Raw genomic sequence first — 23098 nt, forward strand, 5'->3', positions numbered from 1 at the left:
AATTTTTATTAAATAAAGAGTAAAAAAAGTAGAAATTGATTTAATTAAAACACAATTTTTGATATTTTAAAAGAGAATTAAAGTGATTTTAGAATTAATTCCAATTGAATATTCATGAATGGATAGAAATTGGAGAAAATTCAAATTAATTGGAATATGAATCTCAAATCTCTTAAATTACATTTCTATATTTAATTTTTTTATTTTAATTAATTGCTAATTTTAGTTAATTTCTAGTTAATTTATCATTACTTAATTTAATTACTTTTTAATTGGTAGTTAATTTGACTTATTAGTATAGAATTAATTTGCTTAATTGCTATTTCTTGTTAATTTGTGCTTAATTTGTTTTATCTTTTAGCTTAATTAGTTAATTTTAATTTTAAATTAATTAGAGTAAACAATTGCTACAACTATAATTTAATACTTAAACACAATTTCTAACGCTAATTCTCTATTATTCTACTTTATCATTATATCACTTGTGCGACCTATGTATTTGCGGTATCACAACACAAACTCTGCGTGCAAGGGGAGAAATAAATTCGGATATGAATCCAATTAAATTTTTATATTTTTATTTAAAAGTTAAATAAATCTAAAATTAAAAAAATTCACTCTCTATTAAAAGACTAACTGTAGAAGGAAAGGAGAGAGGTATGGGGAGCTTCTCTCTATAAAAATCAAAGAGAGAAAAAAAAATAATGGTATGTTATTTTAAGTTCAATAGTAATTTATTTTATCGTCTAATGCGGCTCCAGAATAGGGATATAAGATCAGCAAGTAGCAGAAGATTAAAAATAAATAAAAAAAAATTATTTATTTTACTTATATATCTCCAACCGTTGAGCCACTTGCAGTCTTGCACAGAGATAACAATCTAAAGTTAATAAACAAAGCAAATTGCGTTTAAAAATTAATTAAATTCGTAGTTAAATTTCAGATCCTTTCATAATCAAACTCAAATTCATTGATATTTAATTTATTAGAGTATGAGCTCATTTATTTCATAAATTTATAAGTCAGCTCATGTATTATTTAATTTTAAAATTATTATTTTAAATTACCTTTTTATATCTTTCTCAAAATATATGATAGCAAAGGAAATAAGCCAATAGCAAATCATATCTTCAAGATTTCGTTTTCCCAAATCTAATAAAAATAGAAAATATACCCTTAATTAAGCCATAAAACACAAAACATTAAAACTAAAAAAATTAATTAATCAAAATCTTCAAAAAGATTAAGTAAAATAAATATATATCTAAATAATTAGATTTCACATAATTGCATCAATAAATCATATTTTACAAATCTGATGCAAGATATAAAGTGACCTAAGACTTTACATTGCTAGACATCTGCAACATGAATAGATAGTGAGAATCAGGTGAGGAAAGACAATCGATAGAACCAAGAGAGAGCAGTGCACAAATCTTCAACTTTAATGATCGTCTGATGACTAAAAGGAACTCAATCAGTTGAAAAGAAGAAGTAAAGGAAGAGTTAAAGAATTCTCAGTTTTAGGTGAGTACTTAAAGGATTTTGTTTATGTATAACAGAGTAAGAGAAAAAGGATTTGGAATGGAGAGTAAATGAATAAATAGTAAAGATGAATCTATTATAATTTTTTTTTTTAAGAAAAAAAAGAACAAGAAGATGGAAACATAGGAGGGATTTTGGTCGTAATTGAGGAAAACAGGAGAAGGAGAATAATAATAAAGAAGGTTTTGGAAGCTAGGCTTTTATCTCACTATTAGGGTTGGAAGGTAAAATTACATTTTTTAAAAAAATTTTCACTTTTTTTAATAAAAATTCAATTTTTAAATGAATAAAATGATATAATTATTTAATGGATTGAATATATAAATTATTTTATTTAAAAATGTAAGCACTGTTTTAACTAACCACAAGATTTATTTTTAAATAAATAAAAATCAATTTAATAGTTTATGAAAATAATCTACCTAACTGTGAATTGTCATTTTCCTTATTTTGTCTTTGATCTATTAGCTCAGACTGGATATCATCATGCATTTAGGGATCACCCAGACCAGGCGCACACACACATATATATTATACCAACTTGTAAATTGAATTGGACCAGTCATTTGTTTTCGATTAAATCAGTTATAGTTTTTCTTTTTATAAATCGAAAACAGATGAAAATTGATTGGTTTATGTTGATGATTTAATTCGATTTTGATTTAATTTTATATTTTTAAAATAAATTATTTTATAACATTATACCTTTAAAATTAATATATATGCAAGTTAAATTTTTAAATTTATTTTTACCTTATAAAAATATTATTTATATTTAAATGTAATATTATTTTATTTTTTATATCATATAAATTCATACAATTTATATAATTTATTTATTTAATAAAATATATATTTTTTAAATTTTTGTCAAATTAAAATTAAATTTACTGTTTATAATTGAAATCAAAATTAAAACTATAAAAAATCATAACCATAATCATTTTAAATCAAACTATAATTAAATTAGAACTGTTAACAAATTGAAATTATTTTAAATTGAATTGATTTTAATTTAATTTAAATTAAAAAATAAATCAAATCGGAACCGAGCCATGGCATCCTCTATGTGCAATACAACAATAATTAGAGGAATTATACAATATTTTTTAATTCTATTTAGGATTATTATATAAAATGACGATTTAATAATATTTAAATAATAATATAAAATATATTTGGAAAAGAAAAGTAAATCCTAAATAATTACTAAATATATATATATATATAAATATTTTTTAAAATATCGGTTTTTTTTTTTTGAATTTGTAATTTAGCGTTTCGGAATCAATTATTATCACCAAACCGATTGCAGAAAGATCACATCCTCACCTATCATAGGTTTGGCCTTTTCCCACTTGGAATGATTCCCAAATAATTGAAAATCAGTGCCTAAAATTTAGATAAGCAAATTTTAAATATTTTAATTCTTGTTGTTTAAGAAATTAATTACTTATTTAATTTTAACAATCATAGAATATAGGCACTCACAGGCGTAGTCTGATGGTAAGTGCATCCGAGTAAACCTGATAGATCTCAGGTTCGAATCCCCCAACCCCCAATTTAAAAAAAAAAACAATCATAGAAAATAAATCTTAGAATTTTTATTTTTAATTTAAGCTAGAAAACCAAATTATTTAAATACAAATTTATCCAACCTAATACATTTATCACTATACATAAAAACATCACCCATGGTCATAAGAAATATTAAAATTAGTAAAAAAGAAATTTTACCCAAAAAAATATAAAACTTTACTGCTATAATTTTATATTAATAATATATAATTATTATAAAATTATAATTATAGATATTTTGTAATAAATATTATTATTAAAAAATTTCCATTATACAAATAAAATTAATGTGGCTGTAAATATTTACTGCTAATTGTAATAATGGTTAAAATGTACTTCATTTTATTTTTCTTAAAATATATATATATATATATATATATATATATATATATATATATATATATAAAGAGTAAAAAAAATATTTGATATAATCCAAAATAAATTATGAATTGCAATTATAAAACATAGTCACGTTGTAAAAATTTTATCAAATAATACGCGGTTCCATCCAATACCGTAGTTTTCAATTCTTTGCTAAAATTACTGCAACTTTACAAAAACAACCTTATAAAAAATTACACAACAGCATATCTCTAATAAATTTATAATCACGAAATCTCTTATTTACTCACGTATGTTAGTTGAATTTCTAAAAATTTTAATAATTAACTCTATTTTCTTTTAATATAAAATTTGATAAATATAAAAATTAAAAAATATATTTTTACACAATTACTCTTAAATTTTAAATAATTCGTTATACTCATATTTTCTTATTTGAGTATTGGAGTGGCTGTCGTAAGTGTGAATCACCTCATTTTCTTACAAATTCACCAATCAAAATACAGTTTTATTTCAGTTATCTCAATAATATTGTCAATAAAAATTTTTATTTTAATAAATAGTGGTGATAAAATAATTTCTTTTTATATAAATACAAATATTATTTTATCTGTACCAATTCAACCCATTAAAATTAAAAAAATAAGTAAAAAAATAAAATATTCTCAATGAATATTTCGTTGATTTATAAAAATAAATTTCTAACTCCACTTGTAAAAAAAAAAAACAAAACAGTTGTTCGATCAACTATCATTTAAATATATATGAAACTGAAGTAATATGACTCAGCAGTATTAATTATTATTTCCTTTTACAATTGAAATACCACCATTGTTTCCTTTTCCATCATCCTTTGGCCATTTTTTAAAATCATCCCTCAAAGTGAGAATATTTGAATAATGGGTGAAACCTGTTTTGGATGCATCCTCCTGCAAGGCTTTATCACAATTAAAAAATCTCCTTCCAGTATGAAATCTCTCAACCTTTTTAACTTTAGCTGGAAGGATAATTTCTCTGCACGCCATACTCAATAACTAGTGTGTTTGATAGTATGTTGTGCACGTAGTAAAATATTTTATATCATTATTATATTATATAAATTAGGAGAAAATTTGGACGTGGCTCAATTACATACATCATTATTTTTAAATATTTTTTAAATCTTATTAAGCAATCAAAATCTATCGATATTAATTATTCATTAAAATTTTATTTTATAAGATCTATCATTATATTAATCATTTAAAAATAGAATTCAACGGTGATAAAAGTAAAATTTAAACAAATAATTAATACCCTTTAACCTTGTTAGAGGACGGATAACTTTAAACAAAATAACTCAATAAAAATATTATATATATATTTTGAAAAATAATATACTCTATTCCTTTCATAATTTTTATTTATATTTTATTTTTTAATTATTTTAAAATTATTGCTTATTTTTTATATTATAATAATATATAAATTGATTATTATAATTTTATTTTATTTTTAAAAAATTTCTCAAAATCTCTCTTAATATTTAATAAATTTTAATATTTTTAAAATGAATGTAATTAAAAAGTTAATAAAAATTATTTTTCTTAATATATAAAAAAATAAAATGAATAAAAAACTTATGATGAGATGAAAGTGGTATATAATTTATATTAAAATCACCGACAAAATGTTAATAAATATAAATTTCTTCCATATGAATTATGAAAGGTCTGACGTACTTAATATATTAAAGTATGACGTATCGAAATGGGAGAAAGACTCCTTCAAGAAAAACAAAATAATAATAATAAATAAATAAATAAAATCGGAAAATCCAATAAAAGATTAATCTGAAGATTTTCCATGTCTATATAAGAAAGTGAATGAAGTGGACGCAAACCACACACAGCAGCTACACAAGAACTCTTAGGTAGAGTGAAGCTTGGAGAGATGGTTCTTCTTCGATTTGCTTCTTGTTTCCTTCTCTTCAATGTTTTATTGTTTATGGTAATTCTTTACCTTAATTTATAATTGCATATATTCATATATCAAAGCTGTTGTAAAATACTTTAAAGTTGTAAATAAGTGTGTGATTAATTTAGAAAAATACAGATCTCATTTATGTGAGAACCACAGAAAATTTATTTTAATTTGAGTTCTTTTATTTAATTATTTGTATTATTATTTCATGTCCTTGCAGTGTGGACACCATGCAAGTGCAGCAAGAGATGTAACTAAGCAAGCTCACTTCCACAACAAAAACCTAAAAGATGATGAAGTGGCAACGAAACACCCACTTAAAGGTCTATATTACAGAATCTTGGATGAGCTTTTCAAAAGCCCAACATCAGGACCTGCAGGTCCTGGAGGATCAAATACATTAAACGAGTTTGAAGATTTCGTGTTCGATTACGTAGAGCCTTCATACATAGGCTTGTTCATTCCTGATCAGGTTTACTCTGGAAAGATTATGCCTATCTATTTTCCGATTCAGGATCCTTCTACTACTGTTCTTCCTTTCATTCCTCAACAAAAACAAATGGGCTACTCTATTTCTCATTCACCATCTCGTCTGCCAAATATTTTCAAGAACATGCCACCCAAAATCTTGAAACACCCACCAGCCTACGATATCTGTGATATTGATCCAGATGAAACGAAAATCTGTGCTAAAGATATAGAATCAACCCTTGATTTTATCGGCCGTGCGTTTGATTCGAATGAGGAGTTCAAAATCGTGGGAACAAAACAGTCAATGTCTACTGCTGTTTTACAAGAATATGTTGTTTCCGAAGATCCTCAAGAGATTAGAGGTTCAAGAAAGGTTATTTGTCATCCTAAGCATGGTTCTTATTACTGCCACTATGATGTTAAAGGTGCAAATAAGGTTTTGAAGGTATTGCTGGATGGTGAGAATGGAGATAAAGTGGAAGCTATTGCTGTCTGCCATTTGCACACACCAGTTACAGTTGAGAATGCTGGGCATCCTTTGTATCGGATGTTAGGACTCAAGGCTGGAATATCTCCTGTGTGCCACTTCTTGGCTGTAGGAAACTTTGTTTTGGTTCAGACATAGGTGATTTGTCTGAAGCTTCTGTGTTGTGTGTGAATCTGTTATTATGCAGATTCCAAACTGGTATTAATTGTAATTTTTACTAGCTTGGTATGTTAAGTTTGCTGTCTGTAATAGGAGTAATCCATCCCCATTTATGAAATGGTGGATTTACCTTCTCCAGCTTGTTTATAATTTAATAAAAGCATATTGGTGGTTGTGAGTTTTAGTTTACATTGATCATCATTCCTCTCCAACGTTGTATGAAATCCTTGATCATAAATTCAATGTCTTCTCATAGACTATATGGTTTGGATTAAGCTTAAAGAGTTGATTGAAATTATGGATTTCATGAATTAGATTGTTTACATTTAAAAAAAAAATGAAATAAGGAATTAAATGTAGGAGAATATGGTTTATATGGGTTTAAAGTAAAATGGAGAAATGATTTATGTTCAATACGTTTTTTTTTTTTTGAAATAGGGGGTTGGGGGAGTTGAACCTTAGACCTCTCAAGACTATAAGGATGTACTTTCCACCAGACTAAGTCTCGGAGTGCTTATGTTCAATCTACTTGTTTGTATAACTAAAGTAATTAAAGACATATTAAAACAATATTTATATTTAATGAAATATTTGTATTAATTAAATTAACTTTTGTAGTTACACCTAATTGTTTATTTAATATTAAACAATTACTAATTTTTAATTTACCTAATTTATTACAAACTCCTGAGCCAAAAAAAATTATAATGAAAAAAAGCTTTTTATGATAAACAAATGGCCATTATGTAACAGCAAGGCTTTTGTGTGAGATGTCTTCAATGGCTGCCTCATCTGCAAGTGCGATGAGATATGAGTTTTCCCAGGGATGCTTATCTTCTCTGAGTCTCCATCCCTTTTACCGATGGTTCTTCAGTAGGACAAAATATATTCGATGGACAAAATTTAATATCAAATCGTAACTAAATTCAAGTCCAGCAACAACCCTAATATATCCAGAACCTAAAACTTGAAATGAAAAATAAAAAAACAAAAATGAAGAATAGATAATAAATAGTTCGGAAGCTCATACCAATTACGTGGGACTAATATATAAATTCATATTCTAGTAAAATTATTGATGATTCTTAAGAAAAATGAAATATTATTATACATCTATCACCCTTAATTACATCTCTACTTCTTTTACATCTACTGCAATACTCTCAATTTTTCAAAATTTTCACCCTTGAAATAAAAAAATTTTATAAAAATTTAATTTAGTTTAATTTTCTCCATTAATGTTTTATTTGTAATGCAAGAATACATTTTTTTTAATTTGTAAAATTTAAATTATGTCTAATTTTCTAAAAAAAAAATTAAATTCTTTTTTTTTACAAAATAAATAATAGATCACTCTTTTCAATATGAAGTAGTTTATTATTAACTAATCTAATTAATATTTTTCTTAATTATGTATTTATTTAATAAGTGAATTTCTTCAATTAGTAAGTTGGTTTCTGGATGAAATATTTTTTGAAACTTCTACTATGAATGAAATATAAATATTTTCTGAAATTATCAATTGATCATCTTTTATATAAAAAAATATTGGATATCTAGACTAAAAATGTGACATGATTAATTTAAAAAAAATTAGTAGAAAGATATGAACTAAATGAAGTATAATATTAATGTATTAACGTTAATAAAAATAAATATGAAATCATTAACACTTAAAAGGGTCTTTAATACGAAATATATAAATTAAATATTATAATTTTATTTTATTTTTAAAATATTTTTTAATATTTAATATATAATTAAAAATTAATAAAAGAAGTGAGTATGCTTTTTAAAGAGATTATTAAATATTTAAATTAATTATCATTTATTTAAAAATGGATCAGTTATTAATTAAAAGAAAAACATAAACCAAATACCCAATATTAATTAATTATTATTACCACCAAAACAAGTGCAGAAAGATCACATCTTCACCTACCAAATCTTGTATTTCCCGCTTCCAACGATTCACAGAGATTTTTTCTTTCACATACATGTAAAAATCAGTGCATAAAAATTTAAACAAGAAACAATTTAATATTTTAACTCAACTTCTTTAAAATATATATATATATATTAAAAATTAAAATATTATAAATTTTATAATATTTTAGATAATATATTAATTTTAAATTAAATAAATATATACGTGCAAAAATTTTCAATAATGAAGAGTGTGGTATTTACCGGTTGCTATGGAAAATGTAGTATGGACAGGACAAATGGTGTTGTCGTTTTTAATGAAATTTGTAGGGTTATCCATGTGCCTTGGTATATAGTTGCCATAAAACAGACAAAACCATACACTTAAAATAATATTTCTGAGCAACCTCGATAGATGGTGTTGTCGATCAACAGTATCTATGAACAATACTAAAAAGCTTTAAAGAACTGGCAGTTCTAATATCATGTAAATCGGACTAAAAATGAAAGAAAATTATGTATATTATATTTTAAATGAATGAGTATTTATATAGGGAAATACAATTAATCTCTTAAAATTAGCAAAATCAATCTTATAATCAAATTTGATTCTTTTTAAACCAGGACTCATAAGTTAAACAAATAAATTGCATTTTCCATGCAAGATAAGTTTTTGCACTCAGTTTAATTGAACGATAGAAGAGATACCACTTGAAAATTTCATAGCTAAGAAAAGAAAAAGGAAAGATAATGATACCATCTAAAGATTTAAAATTAATTTCTTTTTATTAATTTTTAATCATTACATATGTATATATTTTTATATATATAACTTTTGACTAAACTAAAAAGGATAAAGATATATTTTTTTTTTTTTAAAATAGGGATGGGGTCGAACTTTAGACCTCACAATGCTACTAGAATACACTTTCCACCAGGCTAAGTCTCGGAATGCATAAAGATATCCTTTATACTTATAATATTAAAGGCATTGACGGTGACAAAGGAAAAAATTTATTTGGATTTAATTTATATGGATTTAATATAGTAGTTTTATCGTAAAATAAATTTAAATTTCAAAAAATTTTATAGTCGTGAAAGATTTTAGGATTGTTAAAAATTTTATTTACAAAATTTTTATGCGGTTACAATTTTAATATTTAAATTTGACCGTTATGATTTTATTATATTATCTCATGATTTTTGTAACCGCTTTTAACAATTATTTTCTTTTATTATAAATAGCATACATTTTTATAAAAGAAGACACTTCATTTTCTACTTATTCCTTTTTTCATCTATATTTGTTATTGGATTACAAATTAAAAATAAATTATTATTATCTTGATCCTTAAAATTAAATTTTAAAAAATCTTGTTTAATTCTGTAGAATTACAAAATAAATTTTTAAGTATAGTGTCCAACATTACTGAAATTTTATTATTTTATAATATTTTTTCAATAATTTTAAGGATTTAGTCATATACTTTGATGGTGGGAGAAAATTTTATCCTTCAATTGTGAGAAAAAATCTTATCTTTAGGAGAAAATAATTAAAAATTTACTCTAAAATCTCGATTATTAAAAATTATTACCATTAAAAGTTAGTGCTAGAGAATGAAATTCAGTGAATTTATTGTTATTAATATTTTTATCTAATTTTTTAAGCTCAAGGCCAATCGCAAGCTTAGAAATTAAAGATAGAGATAGAATCTTAGCTCCATCTCTCAATCCACCAGTTACTTCCTCTAAAAATATGCCAATATATATCATTGCACCTAAAATTTATTTTTTTTTTAAGTTTTAATAGTGTTTTATTTTTGAAAAAGTTTAGAGTAATAAATTATATTAAAGTGCTATTACTCTTATACTTAGTAATATTAAGAGGAATGCAATAGAAGAAAATAAAATAATAAATTGATAAGACTCCTATAAATTATAAATTTTTTTAAATAAAATTAACCTAAAATATTTAAAAGTATGAGATATTTTGTTAAAAAATATGCTTATAGTTCGTGTGGTGTCTTGTTTCTAATCAAGAGAATAAAATTCTTAAATTTTTATATAGTTTGAAATAAGTACTTGAATAGTGATATGAGATATTTCATTAAGTTTTGGCTAGTATATATATTATTTGTTTATATGTGAATGATATGTTTATATTTGACACAAATTATAATACAGTATATGAAATTAAATATTTTCGTATTCATAAATTTAATATACAATATATAAAGGAAGCAAATGTGATTTGAGGTATTAAAATTGGAATGATAATATAATTATATCACAAGAGCATTAATATTAAATTTCTTTTCAAGAAGTTTAGACATTTCAATGTCAAACTAGTAAACACCTCATATAATACTAATTCTTAAAGAAGAGTAACAATGATATTATTACTCATTTAGGTATGCACATATTACTAGAAAATTATTGCATTTAATAAATTTTTCAGACTTGATATAGCTTATACTATGTAGATTGAACAAATTTATAAATAATCTAATCATGATCATTGGACTACTTTAGTCAAATTTAAGAATTATTTGAGAGGTACCATAAGTTATGATATTCTATATAGTAGATGTCCCATTTTTATTAGAAAAATATAGTGATGTTAATTGGAATTTAGATTCAAATGAGTTAAAATTCACTGATGATTATTATTTAATTGGTGGTCTAATTATTTAGAAATCAATTATTAATGTCAAAACCACAATGGAGTCAGAGTTTACTGTTCTGAAATTATATGACAATCAGATTTGAACGACTAAAAAGTTTCTTAGCAAATACTATGTTGAGAATAAAATCAATATTGTTCGTGCATTGTGATTGCCAAACGATAATAGTTATTGCACAGAATAAAACTTTTAATAGTAAAAATAAACATATTTGTCTAAGATACGATATGGTTGAGCAGCTGCTGAGAAATGAAATTTTATTCATTAATTATGTGAAGTCAAATTAAATTTCGCCAACCTCTCACTATATTTTTAAGAAAGAACTTAATAAATGAAACATTAAGAGAAATGAGACTTAAGCTAATCAAAATTAACATAATAGGAACCCAATCTTTGTGATTAGAGATCCCATGAAAAATGTTCATAAGGGTAATAATAAGTCACTTATTAATTCTACTAGTATTATTTAACGTTGTCCCTCCCTATAGTGTGAGAAGTACTGGACTACATTAATAAGAGGATAAAATGAAAATTCTTAATGATATTTATATCCTTTATGGGTGGTGTAGAAATTACAGTATACAATAATATCACCAATATAACTATGGAGTGGGGCTAGGGATGTAAACGGGTAGGGTATCCGCGAAAATTAAACTACCCGAACCCGAACCCGATTTATATTAGTAATATCCGAACCCGTTCCGAACCCGATTAAAAATTAATTTAAACTATCCGAATCCGTTCCAAACCCGATTATTATTATCCGAATAAAACCCGAACCAGTTTAATCTTATATATTTTAATTAATAATTTATATAAAAGATATTTTTCATTAATAATTTTCATTTAAAAAATTTAATATTTCTAAAGAATATTTAAATTTAAAATTTTAAATATAAATATATAAAAAAAATTTATAAATATTATTGTAAAATATATTTTTTATATTAAATTAATTATTTATATAAACGGGTTCGGGTAGTGGGTACCCTGTACATAAAATCTGAATCTAATCCGAACCCGCAACGGGTATTATTTTTAAAACCCGAACCGATCCCAAATCTGATTATAACTACCCAAATCTGTTCTATTAGGGTTCGGTCGGATCGGGTACCCGAAAATACCCGATCCGTTGTCATCCCTAAGTAGGGCCGCTTCTATGAGATTACATTTATGAATTACCAGGTATGCGCATGGTCTATTAGCACAAAACAGTATTTGACAACAAGATCTGTAGAGTTTTATAAGATTGATGGGATATTAGTATACAAGAAAGAATTTTTGGTTCATAAAAATAAAAGTTTCACCAATTATTCTGTTTGTCCAGTCTTATTAATTTAGGTTTGATTCATAGTCAAAAAAATATCAGATTCGAAACATATATATTAAAATTTTAAATATAGTAATGAAAAATATTTTAAAATATGTGGGAGTTATTGTAAAATGAATTTATATTTCAAAAGATTTTATAATTATTGAAAATTTTATTTATGAGATTTTTTTAATGTTGTAGGTTTAATATTTAAATTTAATATTAAATTTTATCATTATAATTTTATTATATTATATTAAAATTTTTATAATCATTTACGACGATTATTTTTTTCATTATAAATAGTTTGTATCTTTATAAAAAAAGACACTATCATTTTCTATTTTATTTTTTCTCTTTTCTATACTTTTTATTGAATTATAAATTAAAAATAAATTATTATTATAAAAATTAAATTTCATAAAAATCTGTTTAATGAAAGGTTATAAAATAAATATTTAAGAACGGTATATATCACAACTCACATATTATTTTATTTTATTTTTTCTACCGGTCCTTTATAAAAATTTATATACAATCTATATTTGAATGCACTTAAAAATTTCACAGCGACCCATATAGAGATAAGCTCTGAAAAACGTTAAGGATGGGAAAGTGTTGTCGTTTTTAGTGCAAAATGTGCAATTCGTTGGGTTATGCATGGGCTTTGACTAAAAATTACAAATAAAATAATAATTAAAAAATAGTTGCCATAAACAAACAACACAATACACTTAAAAATTGTGCATGCATGTGAATTATGAAAGATTTTATGTACTTGTTTATTCATGTGTAGATATGGAAGAAAGATTCGTTCAAGAAAAATAAAAATATAATAATAATAAATATAATTGGATAATCGAATAAAAGATTAATCTTAAAATTTTCCATGTCTATATAAGAAACTGAATGCAGTCGACACAAACCACACAAATTAAGTAGGTAGACGACAACTCCTGGGTTGAGTGAATCTTGGAGAGATGGCTCTTCGATTTGTTTCTTGTTTCCTTCTCTTTAATGTTCTACTTCTTTTGGTAATTTTTCCACCTTTATTTATAATAAAAAAAATATATTTAGACTGAATTTATATAAAAAAAAATATTCACACCGAATTTATATGAATTTATAGTGAAAATGTATAGATTCTTTGTAGGTTTCATTCTCATTTTCATGTTTACCTCGTTAGAAATTATATTTGTGTTATTAATTTAGAAAAGGAGATGTTTTCATTTAGAAAAATTATTATAATTTGATTTTTGAATTTAATTATTTGTATTATTATTTCATGTGCATGCAGTGTGGACACCATGCAAGTGCAGTAAGAGATGTAACTAAGCCAGTTCACTTCCACAGTACCCTAAACGATGATGTACTAAAAAAGGACTCACTTCAAAGTCTATATTACAAAATCTTGGATGAGCTTTTCAAAAACCCAACAACTGGCCTTCCCGGACCTCCTGGTCCGCCCGGTGGTTCTGACGATCCTCCTGGTCCTCCTGGTCCCGGAGGATCAAAGGCATCAGCCGACTTTGCAGACTTTGTGTTCGACTACATCGAGCCTTCATATATAGGCTTGTTCACACCTGATCAGGTCTACTCTGGAAAGATTATCCCTATCTATTTTCCCATTCAGGATCCTTCTACTACTGTTCTTCCTTTCGTACTTGAAGGAAAAGAAATGGGCTTCTCTATTTCTCATTCACCATCTCATCTGCCAAACATTTTCAAGAACATGCCTCCCAAAATCTTGAAACGTCCACCAGCTTATGATATCTGTGATATTGATCCAGATGAAACTAAGATCTGTGCTAAAGATATAGAATCAACCCTTGAGTTTATTGGCCATGCCTTTGATTCGAAAGAGGCGTTCAAAATTCTGGGAACAAAACAGACGTTAACTACTGCATTTTTACAAGAATATTTTGTTTCAGAAGATCCTCAGGAGATTAAAGGTTCAAGAAAGGTTATTTGTCATCCTATGTATGGTTCATATTACTGCCACTATGATGTTAAAGGTGCATTTAAGGTTTTGAAGGTATTGCTAGATGGTGAGAGTGGAGATAAAGTGGAAGCTATTGCTGTCTGCCATTTGCACACCCATATTACAGCTGAGCATGCTGAGCATCCTTTGTATCGGATGCTCGGACTCAAGCCTGGAATGTCTTCTGTGTGCCACATTTTAGCTGTAGGAAACTTTGTTTTGGTTCAGACATAGGCTATTTGTCTGAAGCTTCTGTGTTGTGTGTGAATCTGTTGTTAAACAGATTCGAAGGTAGTAATAATTGTAGTTTTTACTAGTTTAGTAGGTTAAGTTTGCTGTCTGTAAGAGCAGAATATCCCCATGTGTGAAGGGGTGGATTTATCTACTCCAGCTTGTTTATATTTTAATAAAAGCATGGTTTTGTCCTGCTAATAGTTATACTACTTCTGGTTTGGAATGAAGCAACCCATATAGATGATTGAATTTAATTTACCAAAAAGAGAGATTTAATTTAATTTATAATATAAAATTTAAATAACTTTGCCAAAAGTATAAAACTCATTTTTTTGAAATATCCTTTAACTTTTTCTATATTTTTTAATTTAATTTAATTAAATCTCAAACTCAACCTTAGCACCCTAATAATAACTTTTGCACCCACAGTGTGATCAGTTTGTTTAACCAAATCACTTTGCCGCAATGCAATTCTTGCACACTTGATTCAAAGTCGCCCAGTAAATGAGAAGGGAAAAATCAGTAGGAAAAAGAAAAACTATAAATAATAATAATGTCTTTGACAAAGAAAGCAAGCGACGTTTTTTGCAGCTGAATTGCACAAAGTTCTTGTTTAATTACATTACTGAAATGTTAAAATCTATGGAAGTTTATTCATAGCTAGTATCAAACTTGAGTACAGATTCCATAATAAAAGCAACGATCAGGTTACTGCACATTCTGCCATGCATGGCGAGAACAACAGAAACACACGCGACTCCAATTACCATCACCTCAATAATGCCGAGAATGCTTCAAAGAAAGATAAATTAGATCGTCTACTGAAGCTTCTTTATCCCAGGAAACGATGGAAGGATTGCAATGAGAGCGTCACCATATCCAACAGGTTCTGTTAAAAGAAAACCAGCAGGAAAAAGTAGGTAAATGATGATAATAATCCTACATCTTTCAACTTGAATAAAAACCCAAAATTTGGGGAAAAAAATGAAAGAGAAGAGTATAATTACCACCATCTTCCCGCAGTATTTTGATCACTTCACCAGATACATCAGACTGCAAAAGATGAAAGAAAATGAAGACTTCGATTGCAAACGCTGACCTGTGTTCTAATGATGGACTAGCCGTGCCAATTAACTATGTTATAAATATAATTCTTTGGACATCTATTAGTACCACCCATCCACACCATGAATTGAATATTGGGTTCAAAATTTATTAAATTTTAGGCCGTTGTTCTTCGATAGCCAGTTCTCAGAACATTGATATTGACAATAGTGACAATATAAAAGTAGCAAGAAGAATAAATTATGCTGTGTTGAACACATGGTTGGCCAGTATTGGCCGAATTAATTGCGGGTAGGGGTGGCCAAGGGCCGATTCTGAGTCTCAAACGAGATTCAGGTTCAAGGTTCAGGGTGGCCAGAACAGGCCCCTAGGGTTCCCTGGTTCCAATTTGGTTCTGGTTTTGATCAATCAAATAGTTGCAATTGTCTCAGAATTTTTAAATTTTTTAAAAGAAAAATTTTGGTTGTTCAGGAACTGATCTGGCAAATCCAGATCAATACTGATTTTGGCCATTTGAACTGCTCTGCTTCAAAACCAGCCCCTAGCCGGGTCTAATTATGGGGCCAAACACAGCCTCCTTGTGAGAGAACTTGCTTCCCACATTAAATTCAACACAGTTATTATATCAATTAAAGGTTCAAACCTCAATTGGGAGCTCGCCACCCAGCTGTTCAATATAGCAAATCACTTGGCCCTCCTTCACCATTTGCTTCTGTTATGCAGAGGAAAGTTATCAACGTTAGTTGATAGACTCATCGTAACCGAAGCAGTACAGCAAAGGATCAAGTACATGATCTATGATTAATTGATACGTGCACCACAAAAATCTGACCCATGCATAAACAACACAATTCATTTATCCTCCCGAAATCAAGCCCCTAAACATATCTCCCGACTACAAGTGTTACAATACCATACTATAGTCTTGTGCCTTCCTTTTCCTTTTCTTCTCCCCCCACCCCCAACAGAGGGGGATAAAAAGAAAGAAAAGAGAGGAAGATGAACAGTGAGTACAATAAGTCCATCACAAAATTGAGAGTATAAATAATGAAGCACAAGACGAGAAACCATCTAAAATCCATAATAAGACCTTATTTTTATGCTTTCTTTTTAGATAGTGAATTAATATATTTCAAATAAAAAGGATGCATGATGCATGTGTACATGTTGTGTAAAGTCAGTCAATCATTGCATGGTCCAGTCCCACACATTACAATATTTCCGAAGTTTAGTTTGTACCTCATCACATGATGGTGGTGCACGTTTTCCCTTTATAGTTAGAGATCTTCGGAAAAAACCCACCTGCACTTTTATGATGTTATTGCCTTGAGCTTGAAGAAGCAAAAGCATTCATTCTGAAGATTCTCACCCTTGGAGACTGCAGTATCACTAAGCCTTCATCTGCAGCTCTATCTAGAAATGATTTGATTCCCCCTGAAAAGGGTACTGGTTTGAAAATAGTCAAAGATGTAGAAGATGCAGATATATTTGAATCAGGAGCCTTGAAAGTGGCATCCACTGTGACAGATGCAGGAGCAGGAGAAGGGAAACTGGCAGTGGAAGGAGCAAGAGTATGCAGAGATGGAAGTTTATTTTTCTCAGTTGTGTCCCTCATCATGTATAGCTTAAATCCTGCAACCTAGCAACAGGCAGGATGAAGGGAAGAAGAGAGAGAATAAAGCAGAAATATTAGAAATTTTAAAGTGGAATGCAACCAAGTTACAAAATGGGCATATAGCAGTTTATGATTGCTTACTTTCAATTCAAACTCTGCAATGGAAGCTGTATTGCACATTTCTGTGACCAGAGATTCAACCTGCAGATAAAATTTAAGTCATACATATTCTCAAAGCCAAAAAGGAACTTCAAAACGGGAGATATTAAGCACCACAAACAGACATCTTTACACACAATCACATGATGCTTGAAGGGAAAAGTGAGGTAAAGGAAATGTAAAGGTGGATACAAATAACAGAACACAGAATATAATAGTTGAACTTTGCTTGGGATAAACATTTAGCTTAACTTTAATGACGGATAGGGAGGATTTTTAGGGGTATAATAGAAGGAAAAAGAGGACCAATATTATAGAATTTTCAAACATATGATGATGCTAGAAATTGTACTTGATACTCCCCATCCTCACTTCAACCTCTACACACTTGTAAAATACGTTTAGGAGAAATTTTGTATCTTAACTTTATGCAGATTAACGAGGTGGTTAAGATTTTCTGGAAAATTCACAGAATGGAACAAGGTAATATAAGAATGGCTTTTGAAGAGTCAACATTGCACATTTCTCTGGACAAACAACTCAACTAAGGACATATAAAAGTGGGACAGCAAATAATCCAAGCCAATCCCAGTTTTTTATACAGTTCAAAATAAGCACAGTAAAAAAAATGGGAGTTCAGTCAAGAATTAAACCATCCAAAAACAAGTTATGTCGAGGATTAGCTTAAAGGCAGCCAAATAACTCCCTTGCTGCCCCATTAGCACTTTATAAAGACAATTTGCTAACCATAACTACGAACACTTCATAAAAATCTGAAAACAAGTTAATAGGTCTGTTCAACTTCAACATGGGAACAAACAATTCATTTTCATGTCTGGTTCTCATACCCAATATAATGCCATTGGAAGTGCTTGCTATTCCAGAAAAAAACAATGTATCAGCCACTCTAATTGGTTTCATAAGAGCTGTGCTCCAGCTCAAGAAAATGTACTGATATCCAGTCAAATTCAGTTTCTTTAACAAATTAGCTGGATTGGCAAATGGTAAACCACAAGTAGGTTCCAACTGATTTCTTAGACTATTTAGTGAATATTCGTAGGCACTAGCAATTATTAAGCACTAAGCCCTAAGATTGCCTCCCGAATAATGTGCATGCTTAACAAGATCCTCTCCTCATCATTTCCTTAAAGAAACCACATAAAACGGAAAAAAAAAAAGGATGGAAATAATGATTTAATCACAATTGTAATACACAAAGCTAAATTCCAACTATATGGCATCAGCCACATGTATCCCTTTCTGCCACTTCTTTTCCTACTGAAATGATCTCATATACTTCCATTAAAGATATAACTGCAAGGGATGACATGATTTAAAAATAAATAAATAAATAAATAGAAAAGGTCATGATAAACAAAGTAAAAAAAAATAAAAGGAAAATTTCTAAATTTCTGCATAGTTTTATATTTGATACAACATAATAATCATGCCAGTAATACTGCATATAGAAAGTTAATTCAAAGGAAAATTTTTACAATGTGAAGCTGGAATAATCAGTTAACCGCCAACTATGAAATCATACAAAATAAAATCTTCAAATCTCTGCAAGTAGCAATGAATATAACAATAAAAATGGAAAAATAGTGGCAGTCAGCATTTGATACTTGGACATCTAACAGTGAGGCACTTACCTCAGACAGATTTGGAATAAGTTGGCTTGTCAAACCAGATGATTTAATCTCTTTCACCTCATCCACTCTATTTGTAGCAGCTATAAATAGAAGCATATAATATAAGTTGCACACAACTGAAACACATAACATTATCATTGTTGCGTTGGCATGTAATCCCACATACAACTTTCTGGGGCCAATGCAAGCACACCAAAAACCAAATAAGAGATCCTATTATCACAGCTATATAATCCCACATATAACATACACTAGCCAAACCCAGTATATATGGAGGAAACTGAACCCAGTCTTGTGAGGAACTTTTATAAGGGAGAATTGATCGTTATAAATCAACAAAATGACCCGTTCCTTAGTCTTTTGGGAAAAAATGGCAGTGATTTTGAATATTATTTTTTTTCCATCAAAACTATGAAAGCGCTTACTCTCTGTTTCCAATGTTGGACCACAATTTACGTTGAATACTTTGTTTGGTTTATATGATACAGTGAGACCTGCATATTGTGGTTGTCTCCTGCCTATCCATGTCCTTATGTCATTCCATTGCATTAGGTTCTCACGTTTTGCTCCGCCAAAATCCAACTTTGAAAGCTTAAAATTTGTAGCTCCTAAGCTACCTGTAAAAGCGAAACAGCAAAATAACTGTTTCAAGTGAAAATCTTTCATATTATTTGTGAGACAGGCGGAATTACTAAATATTATCTCAACTGCAATGGAAAAGAGAAATACATTATATTAATAGCAAGAGAAAAAAATACTAAATCTGAACTCTACTATAGTATCACATTCATTAACAAATTTTCTCCAATGTTTGTCTGAAAGCACTGCATTTCCATGGCCTCAGTGCCAACAGCTGTGAACCATTATAGATGGTACACTTTTCTTCTGTTGAAGCTTGGCTGGAAATAAAGAAAGAGAGACAAACACACAAACATCCTCTTGTAACATAATATCTGAAGCTATAGAAAAACCAATGGGTTTCGCTTTTGTAGAATGTACTTCAACTTGGTACTACGATGCCTACTAAGTTACAAGCCAAAAAGCTATACATACAGCAAGTTAACTAAAATAGCATTATGTTTGCAAGAAATTCAAACACATAAGAGTGTCCAACTGGAAGAAAAAAGACCAGAAACCACTAGGAAGTATGGACAAAGATGTTTTTAGCATAGAGAGAATTTAGTCAAACTTCAGGTCTGAACTTCTTTTTCCTCATTTCCTTGGCACTCAAATTTACTCATATACCAGCCACTTGCCTTCTTCCAACTCACCTTAATTCAAACCAACCAACATGGCAACATCTCAAGAACAATTTATCCAAAAACCATTTTGTACATCTCCCCCAGGTAATTAAAACTTTACACCGTTGCTTTTCACATCCTCTTGGCATCTAGCTTTAAATATAGAAATGAATTACACTAAACAATCTTAAAATTTTTTTTCATGTTTTCATTTTCTGTTTTTATTCTACCTTCCCTGATAATGATGCAAATTCATCTTTTATTTTCTTATAAAAAAGTATAAGCAGTGTCAAAGCATGTAGGCCCGCTCCTAATATAGCACCTAAAGAACCCACCACCTTCCAATAACTACCAGAACTCCCCACCAGTGAAGACAATATGCAGTAGCCTTCTTTAAATAATTAAACATGGGAAACAGTGCAAGAAGATGATGGAATAGTAAAAAGTGGTGTACTATTTGATATTATTAACATCTGTGGAAAAATTACATTGTAAAAATAAATTAGTTTCTGAAATAGCTGAATATCATGGAAGCTGAAGTAACATTGAACCACCACATAATTCATTTCATGCTGAATTGCGTCAAGCTAAGAAGAAAATTACGATGATGAATATGGGCAATAAAGCGTTTGCTATATAAGCTAGAAGTTGATTATGACAAAGTCAAGCAAGATATGACCAAACAATCATATTCATAAACTATATTATTTTACAGAGTAAAATATCTTAATCCCTCAATCAAGTGCAAAATATTCCAAGTCTACATCGAATTGCACAAGAAAAGATGCACTTTCCAAAGAACTACTCAAGCAGAATCCTTCCTCTTTTTTATCGATATTTGATGTTTCCCATTGATTGTACAAAAAAAGGAGGGAGAAAGTAAAAAATAAGCAAACCTTTATTTCCAACCAACTACCCATAATCAAATTCAAAAAGAAAATGCAGAAATTGTTGAAGCCGATGAAACTGTCGCACCAAAATGCTAGACTAACAAATTCAATCAAATACCAGTGTCACAACACAAACTAATATCAAACATCAATGTCATATCATCTCATCTAATGCAAATGGGAGAGAGAAACTCACAGGAATCCATAGAAACCTCTGAAATGTTGGGAACCAAAGAATCCAGGAAAGTATTGGAGAGTCCAGAATAAAGAAAACCCAGTTGAAATGCGATCTCAAATATCGACAAGGCACCAACACTGCTTATGTATGCGCGCGGGTCTCGACTGTGAGTGAGGAGAAGTTAGCATATGGCTATTGAGTCGCCTCTAATGTTAGAATTGTGCAATTTAGCCCATATAAGAGAAGGAAAGAGCAGAGAGATAGAAACAGAGAGAGACTCGTAAGCGCCCGAAGGCGACAGGACAGAGGGAGCCACCAAAAGCCAGAACTCTACAGCTGGTGTGGTGTATTGAATCAGTTTGGGTCACCATTTTTGTGTTTTTTCTTATTTCTATTTTTTAAAATTAGAAATATTTTAATATATTTTTAATATTAAAGAATCAAACTAATAAAATTTTTCATATAATAACAATTAAATAATATTTTTTCATTATTTTTAATAGTCAAAATTGTTAGATTAAACATGTACTAAGAATATTTACAGGATTAAATTATTAAATTATTAATATATAGAGATTCTGCTTAGAAATTTATTACCTCATTTGTACTTTTATATATCACAGAACTAGTTTTAGTACATATTTTTTATTAAATTCACGTTTTAAATTTTATAAATTTTAAAATTATTAAATCAAAATTTATAATTGTACTATTCTAATTTTTAATGTACATGATGTGGACATGAAAGTGTTAAAAAAATGTTTATAACGCAAAAGATATGGAAAAATTATATGTGTGAATTTTTTTTAAAAACTTTATTTGATTTAAACGTGTTATTTTATGAAAACTCACCTTTCTAATTTAATTAGATTAGAGTAAGTAAGTTATTTTTCCTCCGCTAAATAATAATAAAACTCCTAATTTTTTGATAAATAATTTCTAAAAAATAAAAAAAATTAGACTTAAAACTAAAAGTATGATTTTAGTTCTATTTTATGAAATATTTTATAATTTTGATTTAATCTCAATTTTATTTTAAATATTAAACATGCCAAGTAAAATTAAAATATTTTTATTTTTATTTCAAAATAGTAAATAATTTAATTTTTTGAAATCATAATAGTAATATTAACATTCAAACAATAATAATATTAATATTACAAATATATAATATATAATTCCAGTAAAATTATTATATAATACTATATATACTTAGTAATTATACCATTGTTAATTAAAAAATATATGTGTAATTAATATTTAAAAATATATCATATAATTAATATATAATTCACTCATATAATTAAAAAATCAAAAAATATTTTCATACATTTATAATTAAAATTATTTTAAAAATATAAAAATAAATTTATTTACATATAAAAAAATATATAATTCTATTAAATTTATAAATTCATAGGAAAATAAATGTACGAATTGTTTTTTTTTCAGTCTTATTACCATAAATGCATTTCAATTTGATTCCTATAATGACAGTTATTTTTTTCAGTTTCGGTTTGTTTATTTAGTTTGGGACCCACCAACCATATTCAATTCTAATAAGAGATATAATTAAATCATCATTATTGCTATACTATTCATTTAAAAACTAATTTC

At 27.8% G+C, this 23098-nt stretch overlaps 3 protein-coding genes across 4 annotated transcripts; 2 read left to right on the top strand and 1 right to left on the bottom strand.

Annotated features, from left to right (window-relative positions):
* Positions 1 to 5326: 5326 nt before the first annotated feature.
* Positions 5327 to 6733, top strand: LOC110613290 (BURP domain-containing protein BNM2A). Its single transcript, XM_021754342.2, has 2 exons — positions 5327 to 5454; positions 5648 to 6733. Exons 1-2 carry the CDS (start codon positions 5398 to 5400, stop codon positions 6521 to 6523), a joined length of 933 nt encoding a protein of 310 aa, XP_021610034.1. The 5' UTR covers positions 5327 to 5397; the 3' UTR covers positions 6524 to 6733.
* Positions 6734 to 13402: 6669 nt separating this feature from the next.
* LOC110614041 (BURP domain-containing protein BNM2A) lies at positions 13403 to 14879 on the top strand. The gene is made up of 2 exons (XM_021755490.2): positions 13403 to 13500; positions 13764 to 14879. The coding sequence occupies exons 1-2, from the start codon at positions 13447 to 13449 to the stop codon at positions 14679 to 14681; spliced, it is 972 nt and encodes a 323-aa protein (XP_021611182.1). The 5' UTR covers positions 13403 to 13446; the 3' UTR covers positions 14682 to 14879.
* A 325-nt stretch (positions 14880 to 15204) lies between these two features.
* LOC110613833 (biotin carboxyl carrier protein of acetyl-CoA carboxylase) lies at positions 15205 to 21839 on the bottom strand. Of its 2 annotated transcripts, none has more exons than XM_021755176.1 (9): positions 21500 to 21839; positions 19598 to 19789; positions 19173 to 19252; positions 17503 to 17562; positions 17116 to 17385; positions 16986 to 17048; positions 16390 to 16458; positions 15689 to 15734; positions 15205 to 15570 (listed from the first exon to the last, which is right to left on the bottom strand). In XM_021755176.1, the coding sequence occupies exons 1-9, from the start codon at positions 21507 to 21509 to the stop codon at positions 15500 to 15502; spliced, it is 861 nt and encodes a 286-aa protein (XP_021610868.1). In that variant the 5' UTR covers positions 21510 to 21839; the 3' UTR covers positions 15205 to 15499. The 2 variants fall into 2 exon arrangements, with proteins under 2 accessions (XP_021610868.1, XP_043812008.1); XM_043956073.1 differs by having other exon boundaries at positions 19598 to 19814; positions 21500 to 21831.
* Between the last annotated feature and the right edge of the window lie 1259 nt (positions 21840 to 23098).

This window comes from Manihot esculenta, chromosome 4 (genome assembly GCF_001659605.2).
Source record: "Manihot esculenta cultivar AM560-2 chromosome 4, M.esculenta_v8, whole genome shotgun sequence".
NCBI classification, from domain to species: Eukaryota; Viridiplantae; Streptophyta; class Magnoliopsida; order Malpighiales; family Euphorbiaceae; genus Manihot; species Manihot esculenta.

Bases quoted from the DNA above. Each gene is read 5' to 3' on its own strand.
- LOC110613290 (XM_021754342.2), top strand. From the start codon at position 5,398: ATGGTTCTTCTTCGATTTGCTTCTTGTTTCCTTCTCTTCAATGTTTTA. The intron at 5,455-5,647 runs GTAATTCTTTAC...ATGTCCTTGCAG, and splicing joins TCAATGTTTTATTGTTTATG to TGTGGACACCATGCAAGTGC.
- LOC110614041 (XM_021755490.2), top strand. From the start codon at position 13,447: ATGGCTCTTCGATTTGTTTCTTGTTTCCTTCTCTTTAATGTTCTACTT. The intron at 13,501-13,763 runs GTAATTTTTCCA...ATGTGCATGCAG, and splicing joins TTAATGTTCTACTTCTTTTG to TGTGGACACCATGCAAGTGC.
- LOC110613833 (XM_021755176.1), bottom strand. The intron at 19,253-19,597 runs GTAAGCGCTTTC...TTCTATTTATAG, and splicing joins TCCAACATTGGAAACAGAGA to CTGCTACAAATAGAGTGGAT. The intron at 15,735-16,389 runs GTTTGAACCTTT...CATCTTTTGCAG, and splicing joins GTGGCGAGCTCCCAATTGAG to TCTGATGTATCTGGTGAAGT.